This window comes from Danio rerio, chromosome 5 (genome assembly GCF_052040795.2).
Source record: "Danio rerio strain M-AB ecotype USA chromosome 5, GRCz13ab, whole genome shotgun sequence".
Lineage (NCBI taxonomy): Eukaryota > Metazoa > Chordata > Actinopteri > Cypriniformes > Danionidae > Danio > Danio rerio.
In genome coordinates, this window is record NC_141025.1 from 38,197,501 (window position 1) to 38,219,462 (window position 21,962).

The 21,962-nt window shown below is 36.8% G+C and overlaps 1 protein-coding gene across 1 annotated transcript in view; it reads left to right on the forward strand.

The window, feature by feature from the left end:
* The window catches only part of gjd1a (gap junction protein delta 1a), a 22,979-nt gene extending 1,837 nt beyond the window's left edge, over window positions 1-21,142 (forward strand). The window contains 1 exon segment of the mRNA NM_001128766.1: window positions 20,284-21,142. Coding sequence (NP_001122238.1) covers window positions 20,284-21,112 — 829 coding nt within the window. The 3' untranslated portion in view covers window positions 21,113-21,142.
* The last annotated feature ends 820 nt before the right edge of the window (window positions 21,143-21,962 follow it).

Genomic DNA, 21,962 nt, shown 5'->3' on the forward strand with positions numbered 1-21,962 from the left:
CTAAGCTAATTACAGCAGATGGATACAAACTCAAACACATTCTTCATCAGGCATCCCATCAGGGCCATCAATATCAATTCATTTTCGTTTTGTTTTACAGTGCCCTGCAATCATTTTGGCTCTCTATGAGAAAAGAAGCCTGTGAAATAAAATCTTTATTGTTTAACCTTTAGACCTTTTTTCCTCAATATAACAGCAACAACAAATGAATGCCACAATTATGATTGTTAAAAATGTTTAGTACTGGATAAATACTAGGAAACCAGGACCACTGTTTTACAGGGTCAAACTCATTTAGTCAATGATCACAATGGAAAAGTTCAAGATGATTGTGATTTGTGGCAAAATATGCTGAACTTCACAAATTGGGAAGTGATCATGAGAAATAACAAAACTCTGAAAATGCTCATTTCCGCCAACAGGCCAATAATTACACAGCAAGCATTTCCTTGAGCTTAAAAACATCTAATAGATGTCTAAACATAGATGTCTTGCCTATTATAAATGATAATAAATATATAACAATTATAATAGACATCAAGAGGCAGCACAGTGGCGCAGTGGGTATACAATCGCCCTATTAGATGTCTTTTAATCAGTAAGACGAGTGTCAATCCTGTCCAAATACACTGTTTGGAGGATAGTTTTAGTGATCCCTAATCTCCAATATTCAGAGCTGGAGAAGTTAGATGAGTCATAGGGCCATAAAATCTCCAAAAAGTAAAACCTGGCGTCAACAAATCTTCAAATCATCCAAAAACAAACTCAAGCTTCTTTGGCCTTTTTGTTAATATTATAACTAAAGATCAAAAAAGTTGTAAACACATTTTTCGCTGCCTTCTTTGCTCATATTTACCATGGGTGTCAATATCGTTGGAGGACACTATATTTCTATAGCCGTTAATTAATTCAATTTTTTAGGGAAGATTTTTTATAGCCTGAGTCAAATCTTTTTGCTTACTCAGCACTTTGTCAAACATGGCATTTTTCATCCAGTGGACCTTCAGCCGGTAACAAAATCCGTATTTCACTTGAGGTGGTGTAATAAACTTCCTTCAGGCTAGCACTGCTTTAACCAGCAGTCAATCACTTCACATCGATCCATCACAAAACATCTGATGCATAATGGGAAGCAGACTTGCTATCATTTAATGAATCCTTAATGTAGGACTGTCTGAGGTTAGCAAACGCTTTCATTTATTATGCAACACTGTGTAAAGGAAATGCACACATATTAGTTATTCATGGTGGGAACTTCATATTGACTTCTGATGTTGTTTTTTTATCTCAGGTATTAATGTTTTCTATGTATCTTAATGTTTTATGTTTACAACATCTGACAAAAGTCTTGTCGCCTATCCACATTTTAGGAAAAACAAATAATAACTTGACTTTTAAAAGATCATTTGGTATCAGAAGTGGCTTATATGAAAGGCAAAGGGCTCTAGATTATTATTATTTTTATCAAAATAAATATTATGATGCCTTGATTTTTAATTATTTAAAAAGGAAAGTAAGGACTGCATCCCGACATATCTGCAATGACTCACATAACTTATTAATAAAGTCATCTGGAATGGCAAAGAAAGTGTTCTTGCAGGAGTCCCAGAGTACATTAAGATTATTTGGATTCATCTTCAATGCCTCCTCCTTCATTTTACTCCAGAAATGCTCAATAATGTTCATGTCTGGTGACTGGGCTGGCCAATCCTTGAGCACCTTGACCTCCTTTTCTTTCAGGAACTTTGATGTGGAGGGGGAAGTATGAGAAGGAGTGCTATCCTTCAGAAGATGTAATCTCCTTCTCATACAGAACTAGTTGTAATGTAATGGGCAGCACAAATGTCTTGATACCTCAGACTGTTAATGTTGCCATCCACTCTGCAAATCTCTCGTACACCTCCATACTGAAGGTAACCCCAAACTATGATTTTTCCTTTACCAAACTTGGAAATCTTGGGTCCATGCGAGTTCCAATCGGTCTTCTGCAGTATTTGTGATGATTGGGATGCAGTTCAACAGATGATTCATCTGAAAAATCTACCTTCTGCCACTTTTACAAATGATTAACTTGAAATCAAGTTGTTATTTGTTGCTCTTACAACTGTAATAGATGACAAAACCTTTGTCATGTACCATGTGTCATGTCGTGTACAACTTATATTGACACCTTTCTAGATTTTTAAACGTTTATCAAAACATTATTTAGTGGATTCACTAGATCCTTTAACCTCATTGAGAGACCTCAGAATGAATTTGATTTTTGTTCTCACTATTGGCCAAAAGAGATGTCCAGTCAAGGGAAAAAATGACATAATTCTTTATTCAAAAAAAGAGAATTTATTTAAATGTAGGTTTTCTAAAGATATTGGGAAGCTGTATCTGGAGAGTATGAAACTTTAATGTGCTCTGTGCTCCAATGGTCTCTTCAGTAATAATGTAAAGAAACATGTTTATTGAGGAAAGTGCCGAAGAATGAGTGCCAATCCAATACAGTATAAATATTAATAACTCTTTTTGCACTTTATTTCTAAAGAGAATTTTGAGAATATGAAGTTTTGCATATTTTAATTAAATAGTTTGCCACTTTGTTTTAGCAAATTATTTTCCTCAAATAAATAAAAACTAATTCTAGAAACGTAAAAAATGTACAATACCAGTAAGAAATATACTTTAAAATATTTTGCTCAATGACTTTATAGTGTCCCAATAATTGTGGCACATATTTTTTTGTTTTTTTATAAAACTGTGCTGTTAGCAATTTTCTCTTAATAAATGTTTTTTGTTGTTTGTTTTATGCAAATACCAAACAATAAGTAAATTTTTCATAGCTTTTTCTGATCACATTTACCAGGAGTGTCAATATTAGTGTATGACACTGTAAAACAAATTTATTAGTAGCTGTGTTGGAATTGGCATCCCAGCAAAAAAATTTGTGTTTAAGAAACGTCTAATAGACATCTAAACATAGACAGCTTGGCTAAAACAAGGCTAAACTTGTAAACTTGTGTCAGTGTAAATCTAATAGACATGTAAGAATAGCCCAAAACTAGACTAGTCATCAAATAGAGGACTATAAAATCAGACAGACTTTATATATGTAGTCAGTCATTTTTGTTTGTTTGATGACTAGAGTTGGCCTATTCTTAGACGTCTATTAGATTTTAACAGCCCAAATTGCCTTGTTTTAGCCAAGACGACTATGTTTAGACGTCTGTTAGACATTTATTAGACATCTTTTAAAAACAAAAAAATGCTTGCTGGGATGGTTGTATTGTTAAAGTCACGTGTGTGTGTCTATGTGTGTGTCTGTGAGGCATGTGTGTCTTCTACTCTCTGTCTCTTTGAGGTCTGATCAAGCACTTGAGGCTGGATTCATAGCGACAAAATGAATAAATGAATGAACAGATGAATAAAGCCTCTACTATCATTCATCAGCTGTTGAATTCCCACCCTCCCTCAGAACACACACAAAGACAAACACACCGCAGCTCAGGCACTTTCATTCCCCAGCTTTAAAAGTATCCACACACACACACACAGTTTTATTTCTGACTGAGAGAGACTCAAGCTGTTGGGTCTGTCTTTATTCAAGCAAAAACAAATGCAACCACTTGTATGTGCGGTTGTGTGTCCTCACTCTCAATTGATTGCTGATCTGTTGTAGTTTCAGATATTCAATATTTTCTTCCCTCTGTTGTTTTGAGCGGTCACAACAGTGTAATCTATACCGTTCTACATTTACTGTCTAGTCAGGACAACACACACACAGAGACGCATGCGCGCATGCAGAGAGAGACTTCATGTTCATGTTCCTGTCAGCAGATATATTCGTTCTCAAATCTACTAATATTGCTTCACAGATTAAATATAGAATCATCAGTCTCTTGATCTTTCATAATCTCTAGCCACACACATGCACACACCTCATGTGACAATGCAGATGATTAAGCAGCACCTGAGAGATGGAATTGGAGTGCGTAACATGCTCATATTTCACCCAGTCTTTATTGCTGCGCTAGAGAGAGTGAAATAAACAAGCAATATATCTCCAACCTTAAAGGGAGAGTTCTCCCAGAAATGAAAATTCTCTCATCAATTACTCAACCTTCACATGTTCCAATCCAGGAACATTTTTTGGTATGTTGAATGGAAGAATACCAGAAACCAGTAACCGACTTCCGTATTTGTTTTTTTTCCTGCTATGGATGTCAATGATTACCTGTTTAAAACATTCTTCAAAATATCTTATTTTGTGTGCAACAGAAAAAAAAAACACTCAAACTGGTTTGTAATGCGTCACATTTTCAGTTTTGTGTAAACTTTTCCTTTCAACTTTAAATCCTACACTAAAGGCGTAGCAATTTATTGCTTAAACAATACAATCTTTCAGTAATTTACTATTTCAAAATCTTGTCACAGCAATATTACCCTGCAACCCAAGACTGGTTACTTACTGAAGCTAAGCAGGGCTGAGAAGTGGAAGTGGTGTTAGTGAGGCCAGCAGGGGCCGCTCAACTTATGGTCTGTGCAGTGGTGGAAGGAGTACTGAAAAAGCATCCTTAAGTATAAGTACCATTACTTGCCTAAAAAGGTAGTGTGAGTAGAGTAAAAGTACCTGTTGTAAATATTAATCAAAGTACAAGTAAAAAGTATCTTCTATAAAAGTACTCATGAGTAGTGAGTATTATCGGGCTGACGTTGTGTTCTGATGTAAACCTGGTTTTCATTTCCAAACAAAATGCAGCTACTCCACGACGTTAGAGTACAATTTCAATCTGACATCATGTTGACGTCTTGTACCTGCTGGGTGTTTAAGGCCATCTCGGTCATCATACAGTAAATATCCATCATCTTCTCATCAGTGACATGCATCTGAACCAGGGGTGTCCATATTCGGTCCTAGAGGGCCGGTGTCCTGCAAAGTTTAGTTCCAAACCCAATTATAGACACCTGGGCTAGCTAATCAATCTCATACTAGGCTTTCTAGAAAAATCCGTGCAGTTGTGTTGAGGCAAGTTGGAGCTAAAATCTGCAGGACATCGGCCCTCCAGGACTGTGTTTGGGCATCCCTGATCTAAACAGTCTCTAGGTCAATGCGTGTAAATATTTTGAACATCTTCTTGGACACTTTTAATGCTTCCAAACAGTTTGCTGCAATGTAAAGTGCACATGTCTTGAAGTAGTTCATTATGATGCAGTTTACCTTCTATGTGTGATTTGATTGGACAGGAATTACAGGACTGATTTTTCTAATCCCCATAGACTAGAAAAAATAAAGTAGTGACTGCAGGTTGAAGGAAAGTAGTGGAGTAAAATTACAGATACTGCACTAAAATGTACTCAAGGAAAAGTAAAAGTACACATTTTTAAAACTACTTAGTAAATTAAAATTTCTGAAAAAACTACTCAGTTACAGTAATTTGAGTATTTGTAATTAGTTACTTTACACCACTGGGTCTGTGTGAATCCTAATGCCCCAGTATAGTGAAGGGGGCACCAAATTGTCAATGAGTGACATCTTTCAGATGAGATGTAAAACTGAGGTCCTGACTCTCTGTGGTCATTAAAAATCCCATGGCACTTCTCGTAAAGAGCAGGGGTGTAACTTCGGTATCCTGGCCAAATGCTCTTCTTCGGACCTTACCCATCGTGGCCTCCCAATCATCCCTATCCTGAATTGTTTCTATTACTGTCTCCCCACTCCACCTATTGCTGGTGTGTGGTGAGCGCACTGGCGCTATTGTCCTGTGGCAGCCGGTGCGTCATCCAAGTGGATGCTGCACACTGGTGGTGGTGTGGAGAGACCCCCCTCATGATTGTGAAGTGCTTTGTGTGTATGGCCTTACATGATAAATGCGCTACATAAATACACATTACTCACTAACTTACTACTAGAGTTAATACTTATTTATGAAGGAATCAATACATTCCGAAAGACATCAAATTCACCAAAAGGTAAAGACATTTAAACTGTAATGAAAATTTCAAATTCAAATGAATTCTTTTAAACTTTTTTCCATCAATAGAAAAACAAAAATCATGAAAAAACATGGCAGTTTTCTCTAAGTTGAGCAAACATCAATATTTTTGTAATATTATTTGCTTCTTGAGCATCAAATCAGCACACTAGAAGGACACTAATGACTGGAATAATGATGCTCAAAATATAAACAGAGCCAAGTTAATGATTATGAACCCCTTGCAGAATCTGGGAAATGCGAATAATTGTAAAATTAAAAAGAAAAATATCTAAAAATGCCTTTTTTAGTTGTAATGTTATCTGTGTTTTTGAAACTAATGAAGATTAAATTATTTAGAATCCTATACTGACTCATGCTTAAATTACACTGCACTACACCAGGGTTTCCTAAACTTTTCAGCCCGCAACCCCAAAATAAAAATGCCAGTTACTCGTGAACCCCAACATTCTTTGAGGTGGTTATACATATAAAACCTTGCGCACGATAGTGCACACATACCAATAGGCCCAAGTCTTTTTATCGTTAAATTTTGGAGAATGCCACTTGGAGACCATCCTCCATGTTCAGTTGTGGCATGTATTTATTTTTGGTGTACATGAGTGCCGTAAAGGTGTCAGAAAGTTTAACTTAGTGCCATGAAATCAATGTGCTGCATCTGACAATATTGCTGTGTCTTTAATAAATCATAATCATCTCAGGGGTCACAAAAATGTAAAGACTGATGGCTTTTTATTTTCATGTTGTTTGTTAATGTTTATTATTAACATGTTAACAATGTTACTATTTTGTTCTTCAGTAGGTTATGGATAAAATATGATAATCCTTATAGTTCAATACAATTAATTTTCTAGAAATGGGGGTCCAGACCCTCAATTTGGGAACCACTGCACTACATGACCAAAATTTGATCATAATATGATCATACAGTTTTTTGATTTGATTTGATTTATCAAATTTGGACTTTTACTATCTTTTTGTTAGGAAAATTGGTCCCTGAACCCACATCTTTATGGGGACTTTGCATAGATGTGATGTTTTTTATACTACACAGATTGTATATTTTAAATATAATAAGTTATCTAGACAGTATTGAGGCTTGCCCCTGTCTTTGATGGCTCTATAATGAATGTGTTATGAAATTAAGTTTTAACCGTTTTATATGCGAGAATGTAGTTAACCTGGGCTTGCCACCTGGAGTTGTCCATTTGGGACCCATTTGGGCTTTCCCACGTGAGACCCATCTGCGCTGGCCCGCGTGGGGCCCACAGAGGCTGGCCCGCATGGAGCCCACCTGGGCTTGCCTGCGTGGGACCCACCTGGAATGGCCCGCATGGGGCCCACATAGGCTGGCCCGCATGGAGCCCACATGGGCTTGCCCACATGGGGCCCACCTGGGCTGGCCCGCATGGGGCCCACCTGGGCTGGCCCGAGTGGGCCCACCTGGGCTGGCCAGAATTATTATTCATTTTAATACTTTACATTTAATTACAGCAGTTTTTTTTTTATTTGTTAAGAACAGTGCCATTTTTAATATTTTTTTTTAATCAAATTTTAATTTAAACAATGACATTTTGTTTATCTTTATTTTGTACCTGTAAGTGTGTTTTTGTTCAAACAATTTATTATGTTTAAAGTGGCTGAATATAATACATTTTCGTAATAATAGGATTTTTATCTGCCACTTTTGTGAACTGTGCAGAGCTGTAGCCACTTATTTAGGCCTTCCATGTATTTCAATACCCGTCATTAGGGTGATACTCGGAGAGACAATATTTTCTGAGGTGTTACTTGGTGAAAAAAGTTTGAAAAACCCCTGGGCCAGACATTATTGAGATTTGCCCCTGTCTTGATGGCTCTATAATGAATGTGTTATGACATGAAGTTTTAACCATTTTTATATGCGAGAATGTAGTTTACCTGGGCTTGCCACCTGGGATTGTCCGCGTGGGGCCCACATAGGTAGGCCCGCGTGGGGCCCACCTGGGCTGGCCCGCGTGGGGCCCACCTAGGCTGGCCCGAGTGGGGCCAACACAGGATGGCCTGCGTGGGGCCCACCTGGGCTGACCCGCGTGGGACCCACCTGGGCTGGCCCGCGTGGGGCCTAGATGGGCTTGCCCGAGTGAGCCCAGACCCGCGTGGGGCCCACATGGGGCCCACCTGGGATGGTGAATGCCCCAGTAAATGCACTAGAAAAAACGCCTACAAGATCTAAACTGGTTTTACTTGTGGGGACATATCGCCACAATGTAAGAAATACACACACTCCATCACACACCAGTTTATAGTAGGTCAACATGCTTTGATAAAGCCTTTGTACAAATTGCTTGTCTGAAGTCATGCTCCACGCGTGCAGCTACATTACTCTTTCATTTGATCATGCTTTTATCTATTTCATTGTTTTTGTCTTCTGGGATTTTATGATTTCATTTTTTTTTCACTACTTGTCTTCTTTCATTTTCCATACTCAGGATGTAGGACAGAACTAGTTGTATCTTGTTTGAAGTAGGAAGTCTTTATTGACACAGAGGAGACACAGAGGAGGAGAGAAAGAGAGAGAGAAAGAGTGGGGGGTTTGGGGAAGAGATGGAAAGCATGTGAGGTAAATCTCTAGTGATAGTCATTTGCAAACACATATCTGTCCTGGTGTCCTCGTTTTCTATGTTTGAATAAGTGCGTGTGTGTTTTGGGGTTTATTTAGCAATCATTTGGAGACAAACATGTCTACAACCGTTATTTGAATATGATAAAAGCTCCCTTTGAGGGCATTTGAGGACGCCCTCATTTGTAAAATCTATTCAGCATAATTATTTTAAATCCTAAAAATGCAAATAAAACAGCAAAACGAGTTTTGTTAAGGTTAAAGTAATTACAATTAGCGTTTGAAAAAAAACTAAAGAAATCTGTTTTCCTTATTCTGAAAGCACAGTACACATTTGAATGTGTTTATGTGTGTGTGTGATAATTTATTGTATGAAAAACCATAGAGAGCCATATTAAGGGTATTTCAGTGCCGTGTGTGTGGAGAGACAGAAAGGCAGTCACACAACACAGGTCAGCTGTAAAAAATGAGAAGAGATGGTCAGCTATAAATAAATGGCATCCTATAAGTAAATGCTTTCTTTTACCTGGTACATTGTTTATCTGAGTGTGCGGTTTGATGTGGAGAAAGAGAGAAGATGGAAAGAGTCAGAGAAAATTTCGGAAAAGCTCTCAAAGTTCATGAATTTTTGATAGTTTTGGAGAAGACGCTGTTAGTTTTTTAGCAATCTTCCCTTTTCTGATACATCAAAATAAATATGAAATGTTCGAAGGATTATTTGGAGAACCTAAATAAAATAGTGTGATGTGGGGTATCTGTCCCATCAACATAATCATGACCACTCTACCGGCCACATCGCTTGTAATTGCATTTTTTAAAGAGAAAAATAACTCTTAGCTTTTGGATCACATCTTAAAGTGTTAAATGGCTTTGAAACTATTTTTGTATGAAAACACGCACTTATTGTAACCTTGTGTTCACTTGGGTTTCTTCCAGGTTCTCTGGTTTCCCCCACAAGTTCAATTTATTTTTATTTTTCTCAGCCCATAGTTTTTTATGTTTCATTGTTAAAACTAAAATACTCTAAAACACTCTTATTTTTCCCAGAAAACTTCAATGTTCACTCATTTCAAAATCTTGCTCACTCTTAAAGGGATAGTTCACCCGTAGTTCAAAGTTTCGTTTGTTGAATACACACGGCAAAATTTTGAAGAAAGCTGGAAATCTGTAACCATTGACTTCCATAGTATTTGTTTTTCCTAATATAGAAGTCAATAGTTACAGGTTTTCAGCTTTATTTAAAATATATTTTGTGTTCAATAAAAGAAAGAAACTCATAAAGGCTTGAAACCAATTGAGAGCAAATAGTGAATACATTTTTGAGTGAACTATCCCTTTAACTCATAAGACTTTCAATCATCTTAAATACAAAGTGGCAATATTTTTCTGTGAAATCCTCCCTTGATAGGTGTAATCCAAGTCTTTTAAACGATTGCTTTATAAAATTAACAGATTTAATTAAAGCTTTTATTAACTTACAACATTGATCACCAAACATCAGAACTCCCATCCACCAGACCAGCTTCATGCACAAGAACAAAGCTCATTGATTTTTTTAAAAAGATCAAAGTACCATGTGACACGCAAGATTGAGCCTCACTGGAACTCTTGTCTGTGAGCAAATCTGAATGCTGTAAACATTGTTCAATGATCAGTATTTTAGTTAAGCAAAGACAAATTGACATGAGTTCCTCTGAAAATCCAATCATCTCTCTGCACGAGACCTGGTTTAAACCTCTTGGTTAATATGAATTATTTTTAGGATCTCCGCATGTATGGTTTAAATCATCAGAGTTCTGGGCAAATAGAACAAAATCTCTCAGATTTAATAAAAAAATCTTCATTTTTAATTCCAAAAGCCAATACAAGTCTTTTGGGCTTGAAACAATATGACGGTGAGTAAACAGAATGTTCATTTTGGAGTGAACTCACCATTTAATATAAAAAGTCATTTCACATTTCAAGTAAACCATTCGCATTAAAAAAATTATTACTGGAAAATGTTTACAAATAAAGACAAAGGCTCAAAGAAAAAATGTTTTGTATGAATTGGAAGGTGGAAGCTGGACACACGTCATACACAAAATAATCTGTTTAAGGTTTGTGCGACTTCAGAAACAACAACAGCACACAAAGCTCGACAATCGTATGTCCAAACATGGAGAGAGCCAGTGTACCGTGCACATTTACAGCTGCTTACGCTCTCTCTTTCTCTCACACACACAAAGCCCTGCTATACACAGGTTTCATTCACTGTAAATTACGGTTCTGATACACTAAACACAGCATGTGTATTACTACACACACACACACACACACACCAGGTGCTTAAAAATGACTCCTTCATTATGTTTGATTTTATGAATATGCTGTGGTGATGCTCTCAGCGTCTCACTCCATCTGTCTCTCCATATCTGTCTATTTGTCTCTCTGCCCATCTGTCTGTGTCCTCTTCCCTCTTTCCATTCCTTGTTAGATTCATGCTCTTTCTCTCTCACCTTGAAATGTCTCTCTCCCTCTCTCCCTCTCCTACGGCAAGATACTTTGACTCTTATTCATTTGCTGATATCCTGATATGCATCTTGTAATATCAGCAATTGCATTTTTACTTAATGAAATGCTAATTTTGATATGAGGAACTGGATTTCTACTAATAGCAATAGCAAATTTCAACATCAGCGCACACATTTCCTCTAGTAAAAATGTCAATTCTTAATATCAATAACCATTCATTCATTAATTTTCTTTTCAGCTTAGTCCCTTTATTAATCTGCGGTCGCCAAAGCGGAATGAACCACCAACTAATCCAACATGTTTTTATGCAGTGGATGCCCTTTCAGCTGCAACCCATCACTAGGAAAATATCAATAACATATCAGAAAATACATTTCAACTATAGTCAAAAATATGACCATTATGTTACCACAGAATGCCATTCAGATCCATATGCTAATAACAAAAATACATTTCCTACTTAATAACATTTTTTTTCACATAATCATTTCTAAGAAATATTATTTTTGATATCAATGACATGATTACCAGTAAAAACAGATATTCCTGATATCAAGAATTCAGTTATCACTAATTGAAATGTTATTACTTGATATTGTAAATCTCTTTCAAAATGCTTGGCATTTTTTCATATCTGAAAATGCATTTCTAATATTAATAGTCAATCAATATCATTTCAGAAATGGTGGCCGAGAGAGCTTAACATGCTGCAATTTAAGAAAACCCATGCACACATGCTGCAAATCCTGACAACGCAAACACATTTTGAAAAAAAACGTGCTGCATTTTCTCACAACACATTGTAAATGTATTAAGGACACCCCAGGACCCAGCTATTTAGGTTATAGCTATTTAGGGTAATAAATACTAAAGACAGAGGAATTGGGATGTTAAAATACAAATATATAAAATAAAAAACAAACAAAAAACTTTAAAAGATCACCTACAACTCCACTACGCAATAGTCATGGCGTCCGTCACTTTTTTGCGTCCACTTGAAACATTTCCATTGTGTTCCTTTCTCTTTGCATTTGCGTTGTGAGAAAATGCAGCGCGTTTTTTTAAAGATGTGTTTGTGTTGTGAGGATTTTCATCACGTGTGCTGTAAAACTGATGAAGATCTTTTCTCAATTTGCTGGCATTTTTTATAATTGCACATGTTTTCTTAAAGTGCAGCATGTTAAGCTCACTTACCCACCGTAATTTTCACTAATTGTTAATATAAAAATTAAACAATTCAATAGTTAAAATAGTGATATAAAAAGTGAATTTAGAATTTCAAACTCAAAGAAATTAATTCTTAATATTAGAAGTTGAATCTGAATAGCAGTGTGTGGTGACATTTAACTGGTAAAACACAATTCTTGACAATAAAAATGACATTTTTATTAGATTAAATTTAACTTCTGATATCCAGATTGTAACACTTTTATTATGACATACACAAATATCAAGACTTAAAACTAGTGAAAACAAAATCATTCATATAAAGAATTTTTATTATTAATATTGGAAATCCTGTTTCCGATATCAAGAATTAGCATTTTCACTATTTTGAAATCAATTCATTGTTGAAATCAAGATTAATTATCCTGCAAATTAAACAAAATCAAAGCGTTTTCATCATCCTTCTATTTCCATTCTTAATTTTCCTCTTTGTTTGTTCATTCTGTGCCCTTGATGCGCCCACTTGCTCTCTTTCCAGACCTAGTCTTCCCTCTCTTTCCCAATATCCCATCAATCATCTCTCTCTCTCTCTCTCTCTCTCTCTCTCAGTGGCTCACCACGGGGTTGCTATAGTAACGGGAGCAGGGAGAGGGGGATGTGCTGCCGATTTAAAGACGCACTGGGGCTTTTAGCCATTGATACAGCACTAAAGAGCTAACGTGACTTTATTCCAATCCTGCGCTAATGATTGTAAGCATTATATAAAGGTTACACTGTCTGCCGTTTGGGCCGTGGAACATCCCTCGCTGTTGTACTACAGTAAAGTGCCTGTGAGTTTGATCAAGAGTCATAACTGTCCTACTTAGCACAGCGCAAATGTTCACCATATGTCCATTAAAACCAACTGTCCAAGACATTACTGCACTAACATTAGAGCACAAATTATTTCCCATTATTCTTTTCACAGTCTTTTATTTGTTACGGTTACATTTATTTCTTGAGGAATTCTTAGCACTGTACTAAATCATTTAGCTCTGGAGGGATGATGGACAAAGACGTATACTTAAATTCACATGAGGAGTTCCATCTGAGGTTTTCTTCTAAAATGAGCATTTTTCTCAGGATCCTATGTTTGTGTTCAGTTATTTCACTTTAAAGGCAATGCAGAAAAATAACATTTGCCTTAAAAGTGGATTTACTGAACACACACAGAGGAGCATGAGAAAAATGTCCATTTTAGGAGAACATTTCAGATGGCATTTAGAGGTTTTTGCATCTGAACTCTTCTCATCTAATGAAATGAATTTGTGTGTAGAAGCGTTAAGAATAATGAAATTAAATTACTGACTGATCAATTATTTTTAAGATGTTTGGTTGATGCCACAGACCTCAAATAATAGTATCCATACAGGGACGCTCGTTCTAAAATGTAATCTGCTCTCTCATAAATAAAGTACAAAAGCTCTCAGTGTGGCACAAACCTTGGTGGCTATGAGTCTTCAATGGTACCTTACTTTTTTATCTGCTAATACGTACACTAATGTGTACTTTTAAGGTATCAATGTGGACCTATTATCTTTTGAAAAAGTACTGCCACACTTAAAGCTTTGGCACCTTTTTCTCTGACAGCGTGGCACCTATATTATACAATAATCTACATTTATTGTGTCAAAATGAGTATTACTAATTTTATTTGGCTAATTTTTTATTATTTAAATAAACATTTATTTTATACTTTAAAATAATTGTTTTTAATTTTAAATGTCATTTGTTTTTGTTTTATTTGATCAATAGTTAGATAAATTATTTATTTAAATGATATTTAATCATGTATATTTTTTATGGTCAAAAAAACAAATCAAGTTTACCAATTTTATGAATAACCACTTTTCTATGATTATAAAAATATCAACAGCAATAAATAATGCACAAGATAAAACACAATAATAATAACAACAATAATAATAATAATAATAATGATAATAATTATATATATATATATATATATATATATATATATATATATATATATATATATATATATATATATATATATATATATATATATATATATATATGATGAAAATCTAAAACTGTTTTTAACGTTTACTTTTAATAAAAATTTTACAATTTCAAAGGGTTCGCATATAAAAAAAATATTTAAAGCTCTCAGTGTGGCACCAATCTTTGTGTCTTAATGAGTCCACAATGGTACCTTACTTTTTTATCTCCTAATATGTACACTGATATGTGCTTTTATGGTACCAATGTGGTACTGCCACACTGACAGCTTTGCACCTTTATATACTGTTCTACTCATTTCTTTCTTTAAATTCATTATTTTTAATTTATTAATTTTAATTGTAATTTCTTTTGTTTTATTTGATTGATAGTTAGATAAACTATTTATTTGAATGATATTTTATCATGTGGAATTTTTCAAATTAAATTGATTATAGTTATGATTTTGATTAAAATGTATTTTTTCTTTAATAATTGTTTTTACTATTATAGTTTTAACACATTCTATACTAATTTTCACATTTATTAGTTTTTTTCATTCTAATGTGTTTTTATTAATTATAATTTTCAGGAATTTTTAGAATGATTATGTGAGATTTGAATAGAGAGAGAGAATTTTGAGTTTATTGCCATATTAGCGTCTCTTTCATGGCTATGTCATGGTAAAAAAAACTGATATTTTATAAATAATTACATAATTATAAATATATTCTAACAATTAAATGTCATCAACAGCAATAAATAATATTTGCAAGAAAAAAATACACAAAAAAAGTAGTAATAATTATGATAATATATACAATAAAAATCTAAAACAAAAGTTTTGTTTCTGTGGCAACACTGACATTTTGGTTTTTTTTCTCCTTTGAGTAAATGTTCATGTGTGAGTCTTGTGTGTCCGTTACAGCATCTTGTGTAAAGAACCTCATCATGTGTTTGCGTGGGTTCCCTCCGGGTGCTCTGGTTTCCCCCACAGTCGAAACACATGCGTTATAGGTGAATTTAATGAGCTACATTGGCCGTAGTGTGTGAATGAAAGACTGTGTGGGTGTTTCTCAGTATTGGGTTGTGCCTGGAAGGGCATCCGCTGCGTAAAACATATGATGGATAAGTTGGCGGTTCATTACGCTGTGGCGCCCCCTAAATAATAAAGGGAATAAGCCAAAAAGAAAATTAATGAATGAATGATCCCATTCTGCTTGCCATTTGTTAAGACATAACACTTGAGTAATAATGCTGAATATTCAACATAGCAACCTTGACAGAATGTAAAATATACAGTATATAGCTCACACAATATGTGTATGTGTGTGTGTGGATGTGTAAGAAAATATATGTTCTCATGCACCAAGACCAACCCGCAATGTAATAACGTCATAGCAGGTTCTAGAGCAAGGTTACTGTGAGTGAAGGACGGTCTCACCACAAGTCTGTGTGTGTGTGTGAGAGAGAGAGCGAGAGAGTGGAAGAGAGCGAGACACATCCAGCAAGATTTGTGAGCACAAGCTGCATCTCAAGAGAGAGAGAGAGTGTGTGTGTGTGTGTGTGTGTGTGTGTGTGTGTGTGTGTGTGTGTGTGTGTGCGTGTGTGTGTATGTAAGACAGAAGGGTGGAAATGTTTCGCTCTAAATGGCATACTCACATTGAGCCCACTGTGAAAAGCTCTAAGGTGTTGTACTTCTCATCGGGACATTCACATTAGTGTCCTACATGTGAGATTGTGGGATAGTTGCTGTGTTCATATCCTCGGTTCGTGTCCTTCATACTTGCTATGAGGTAACAAGTCATAATTATGGCATTAGATGCACAAGATGGCGGTCCATCTTCATTTAAATAATTACAACAAAATACAAAATCAGGGGAGGCACAGTGGCTTAGTGGTTAGCACTGTCGCCTCACAGCAAGAAGGTCGCTGGTTCGAGTCCTGGCCAGTTGGCATTTCTGTGTGGAGTTTGAATGTTCTGCCTGTGTTTGTGTGGGCTTCCTCCTGGTATCCCCCACAGTCCAAAGACATGCTTTATAGGTAAATTGAATCAACTAAATTGGCCGTAGTGTGTGTGTGCGTCAATGAGTGTGTACAGATGAAGGGCATCTACTGCATAAAACATATGCTGGAATAGTTGGTGGTTCATTCCACAGTGGCAACCCCTGATTAAAAAGGGACTAAGCCAAAGAAAAATGAATGAATGAAATGAATACAAAATTAACTGAAAGTTGCTGCTGACTTTTGTCTCAGTATGTTGATGATGATGTATTTCCAAATGAAACTGAATATTGAGGAGGGTGTGTATGTTTTTTCTCACTCCTCCTCTCATCTTTCACTTATAGTAAACTAATGGTTGGAGGGGCGGGGCTAAGCATTAACTGATGCCATCAGAGAAGGACTGCCGTTCAAGAGTAGAATCAAATCAGGCCCGGATTGGCAAATCGGGAGGACCGGGAGAATTCCCGGTGGGCCGGTCTGTTTTTTGGCCGCGAGGGCCGGTGTCCCTAGCTCCAGAATCTGTTGCTCTCAGCAATCACACGTTTTAAAAATAATTTATTTATTTACTTGACCACAGCCTTCTTATTCATTATTTTACCGCAGCTCTGCTCTTTTTATCTATTTTCTCGTAGCCTCGTGAGCAGGATGCAGCCTGCAGGTTAATGATGATATAACTAGATAAGTCACCATTCACCATACAGTTGTTGTGGTACAGTGGTTAGTACGATTAGATAATGACGCGGCTAACCCAGGTTCGGTCCTTGTCTGAGTAACAATTTTTTTTTTTTTCATTTTTATTGTTAAGACATAATACTGTAAGGGTTGTTGAACATTTACAGTTCTAAAAAAGCTGTTTTCTCAAAAAAAAAAAAGACGTGATAGTGTAATTAGAAACTGAATTGGAAGTAACCTTATTTTAATATAGTCAGTGGTGAACTGAGGTGGGCCGGCCTGAGGCTTGAAACTCCAGGGCTGAAAAAGAGTCCCACTCCGGCCCTGAATCAAATGGTCCGATTTTAATAAAAAATGAGCAAAACAAACATTAGAAACTTTGATGCAGACTTTAACTAATGAAGGTTTTTCACTTTCAAGGTTTTTATAACAATTTACGAAGCCACTTTAAGTTGAATCATATAAAAACTTTATCATATAGCAATGTCATATTCAAAAGCTTTTTTGTATATAAAAACTTGCTAGTGATTTATGTTTCATTTTTGCAATCTCTCTCTATCTTTTTATTTCCCTTAGTCAGGCATGCAGTTTTGACAATTTCAACAAAAAATTACCATCAATAACCTGATTACGCCATGTTTCTTAATGACACCCTGCCCAACAACTTAGAAACTCTGGGCTTAAGCTGATTTTCCAGTTTCCCCACTCATAATAATGACTTTGAGATGCCATTCATCTATGTTAAATTCGTAAAATAAATGATCCGACATTACCTGCATCTCCTCTGTTTTTATCTGTCATTTTTAGTCTGTGCTTGTGTCTAGATTTGTGTAGATTGATAAGTACCAATTTTAAGCTTGCAGCTAGCTAATGGGTGAGCAGAGATAGGGACACACACACACACACATACATACACACAGACAGTCGTCCCAACACAAACTCTGATGGCCTCAATGCAGTATGACCCAGTTCTCCTTATCTGGGAGCATATGCCTGCACACATACCCACACGTGAATGAATGCTGAAATATGAAAGGCGCTCTTGAATGGCCTGCACAGGTTTGCCAGTGTATTATAAACCCTGTAACAGTCATTTTTAAATGCCTGGTGACCTTTTCGTTATATCATTCATTCATTTATTAAGGCTGCCAAAGTGGAATGAACCGCCAACTTATCCAGCACATTTTTTACACAGCAGATACCCTTCCAACTGCAACCCAGTACTGGGAAACGTCCATACACACTCATTCACACACATACACTACGTCCAATATAGTGTATTCAATTCACCCAAAGCGCATGTTTTTGGACTTGTGGGGGAAACTGGACCACCCAGTAGAGACCCAAGTGAACATGGGGAGAACATGCAAACTCCACACAGAAATACCAATTGACCCAGTCGGGACTTGAACCAGCGACCTGCTTGTTGTGAGGCGACAGTGCTAACCACTTAGCCATCATGACGCCCTTGTGGTTATCATTAAAACAAAAAATTCCAAATCTGCTTCGAGTGGTCAGAAGTACAACTAAACCAAAGATATTGCTCAATTAGTTTTTCTTAAAGGGAAAGTCAAAGGGTTAAGGGAAGGGCAAATTAGTGTGAGACCTGATGAGAGGGTAAAGTTCTGCCGGCGATCTACTGACATTGCGTAAATTAAAAAACACAGACACAGCAACTCATCTCCATAAAGACCAACACAATCTAGCAAGAACAGCACAAAATAATGTAGGGTCACAAACAAGCAGAGTTGATGATCAGGTGTAGGTACTAACAACACAAACACAAAATACACTGTTGGACATTTACATTGCAAATGCCAGCAAATGGACAACTGCCAATCTCTGCAATCAAAAAGTTGTCATACTTTGAAGGCATACATCACAATGCCATGATGTCAGCAGTCAAAATGGATGAAATGTATGACCAAAATGCATTGATGAATTGACACACTGTCATTCCTCATACAAAGGACAGCCCACATTGGTTGAACAAGTGCTAGCATGTTAAACTAGATATATAAGAAAAGTGTTTTTTTCTTTAAGGATTCCTATTAATTTTAAATGTAATGGCCATACCTGTCAACATTGGGATGTGAAAATAAGGGAAATGCCCACCATAATAGGGGATACCCCCCCACTACCACCACCACCTCCACAAAAAAAAAAAAAAAAAAAAAAAAAAAAATCCCAAACTACTAAATTTGTTCTTCTGGAGCTGTTTCATTGTAAATAAACACTTAAACGGTCAGTAATATGTTTTATTATTATTATTATTATTATTACAAAAGAATAAATAAATAGGATACATTAGCAGCACATAAATGAACAAACAGTTTAGCTTATAAAAATTAATAGCTTCAAGCTTCATTAAAAGCATCAAGTCATCAAATCTCATTAATCTTTTCTTCACTATACAATCTGATTAAAAGCAACAAAAGAATCTCATTTATTATGATATTTCAATTGATTCCATTAAATTACATTAAGTTGTTATTTGATTACATTAATTACCTTAAATAGAATAGAATAAAAGAGGTGTCACTTTAAAAATGCATTAAAATAACATTATAATGAAAGCATTCGATTGCTTTCCTAACTTTTTATGCTCATTTGGGACAAAATTAGTTGTGTTTAAAAAAAAAAACACCAAGATCGACATCTTTAGATGTAATTATTATTAATTATGTGTATATGTCTGTTCAAACACGCACCCAAAACCCAGACTTTCTTTCCACCTCAAATCCGTTATACAGAATTTGTTTGGGAAACAGCATCTATTTATCACTATGGAGCAATTTCAGTGGACAGTCACGCACCGCTATATGACTGTTTTGAGGATTGCATAGGAGGGGCGACGGCACCTGAAATGAAAAGGAAAAGGAATCCATCCGTTTTTATATTTTTTTCACAGTGTTTTCATGCCTAAATAAACTGAACGCAAAGAACGGACTTACATTTAATAGCAAGGGCCATACCCTGGTGGTTTGGCGGTATGGGTTTCGTATAGGGAGGATCGGCTCTTTATTGCCATCCTTCAGAGAAAGACTGAAAATACGGGAGAATACAAGAAAATACTTTTATGGGATGATAGCGAGATAGAAATGTGAAAGAACTGTACAACTGTAAGCTTTAAACCAGAAGAAGGTGATTTAAAATGCTAAATACCTGTGACATGTTTAAAGTAATTACTATCTGCATTTTTATGTGAAACGGAATTAGTAAAGATGTGCCGATTGTTAGTCTTGCCCAAAATAAAAAAAATAAAAAAACCTCTAATCTTTTCTCCTTCTCTCTTTTTCCCTTTCTTCCCTTTTCCTTTCTCCTCTTTTCTTTTCCCTAAAGGATCCTGCTGACAGTAGTGGTGATATTCCGGATCCTGATCGTGGGTATAGTGGGAGAGAAGGTGTATGAGGACGAACAGATTATGTTTATATGTAACACACTGCAACCGGGTTGCAACCAGGCCTGCTACGATAAAGCCTTCCCAATCTCCCATATCCGTTACTGGGTTTTCCAGATCATCCTGGTTTGCACGCCCAGCCTCTGCTTTATCACATACTCTGTGCACCAGTCTGCCAAGCACAAAGACCAGCGTTACACGCTTCTGCATGGCCCTTACATCGACCACGGTCATGGGCCGAGCCGCAAGCTCCGCAACATCAACGGCATCCTGGTGCACCCGGAAAGCAAAGACGACCGCGAATGTCTGGATCTGAAAGACATTCCCAACATCCCGGCGGGGGTGACATACTCCAAAAGTGCCAAGATCCGCCAGCAGGAAGGCATCTCCCGCTTCTATGTCATCCAAGTGGTGTTCCGGAACGTTCTGGAAATCGGCTTTCTAGCCGGCCAGTACTTCCTCTACGGATTCAATGTTCCCGCCATGTTTGAGTGCGACCGCTACCCTTGCGTGAAGGAGGTTGAATGTTACGTGTCGCGTCCCACAGAGAAGACAGTTTTCCTGGTGTTCATGTTCGCAGTTAGCGGAATCTGCGTGGTGCTAAATTTGGCTGAGCTCAACCACCTTGGCTGGCGCAAGATTAAGACGGCCATCCGTGGCGTCCAAGCTCGTAGAAAGTCTATTTGTGAGATCCGGAAAAAGGATGTGTCTCACTTGTCCTCCGTGCCCAACTTGGGCCGCACCCAGTCTAGCGAATCAGCTTATGTCTGACAGCGAATAGGGGAGGGGCTTAGACGAGGTTGGGAGTGGCTGATGAGGCGACGGCCACGCCCTGTGCTGCAGACTTGACATGTGATATTTATGCATAGTTCGATCAGGGTGAGAGAGGGGGTAGGGTGAAAACAAAAAAATCTAAAGGACGAAGATCAGATTTGACATTCTAAATGACTTTTTCAGACTTTAATGATGGTTGGAGTGGAACGTAGCAGGGGCTCATGTTACTAAAACATATTTACACACATATTACAGACACACACACACACACACACACACACACACACACACACATACTGATAGCTCTGAGCCCCACTAAACAACAAAAGTCTTCCAGCAAAAAAAGAGAAATTTAAGAATTAAATCGATTCAAGTTGCTTGATGTCAGAAAGAAAAAGATGTAGAAATAAAGCGAGGGGACTGCTCAGCTTGTGACTCAATGTAAAATATTTAAAAATCCTCTCCGGGGTCACTGCTGAGACATCCCTCACGTTTTGAACAGCCAGACAGAGTAAAAAGGAAGACAAAAAAAACCTGTACCTCAGCACAGACTCCTCTGCGCCTCTCCCCCACTCGCTTTCTGTCATTTAATTTCTCTCTTTCTGTCTTTACGCATAGTTTTATAGATATAGCTTTTAAGTATACAAGGCTCGGAGAGAAAATGAACATTTATCTTCTGAAAAGCCACCCCCACGTTTGCTGGAGGGATATAAGAGACTCCATCGTCATGCAGAAATCAACATTGACACATCACGGTCCCCTGAATCCCTCTATTTCACAAACCCCCAAATCATTACTGTACATATCCTAGAATATCGATATTGCAGCATTCATGTATTTCACACAA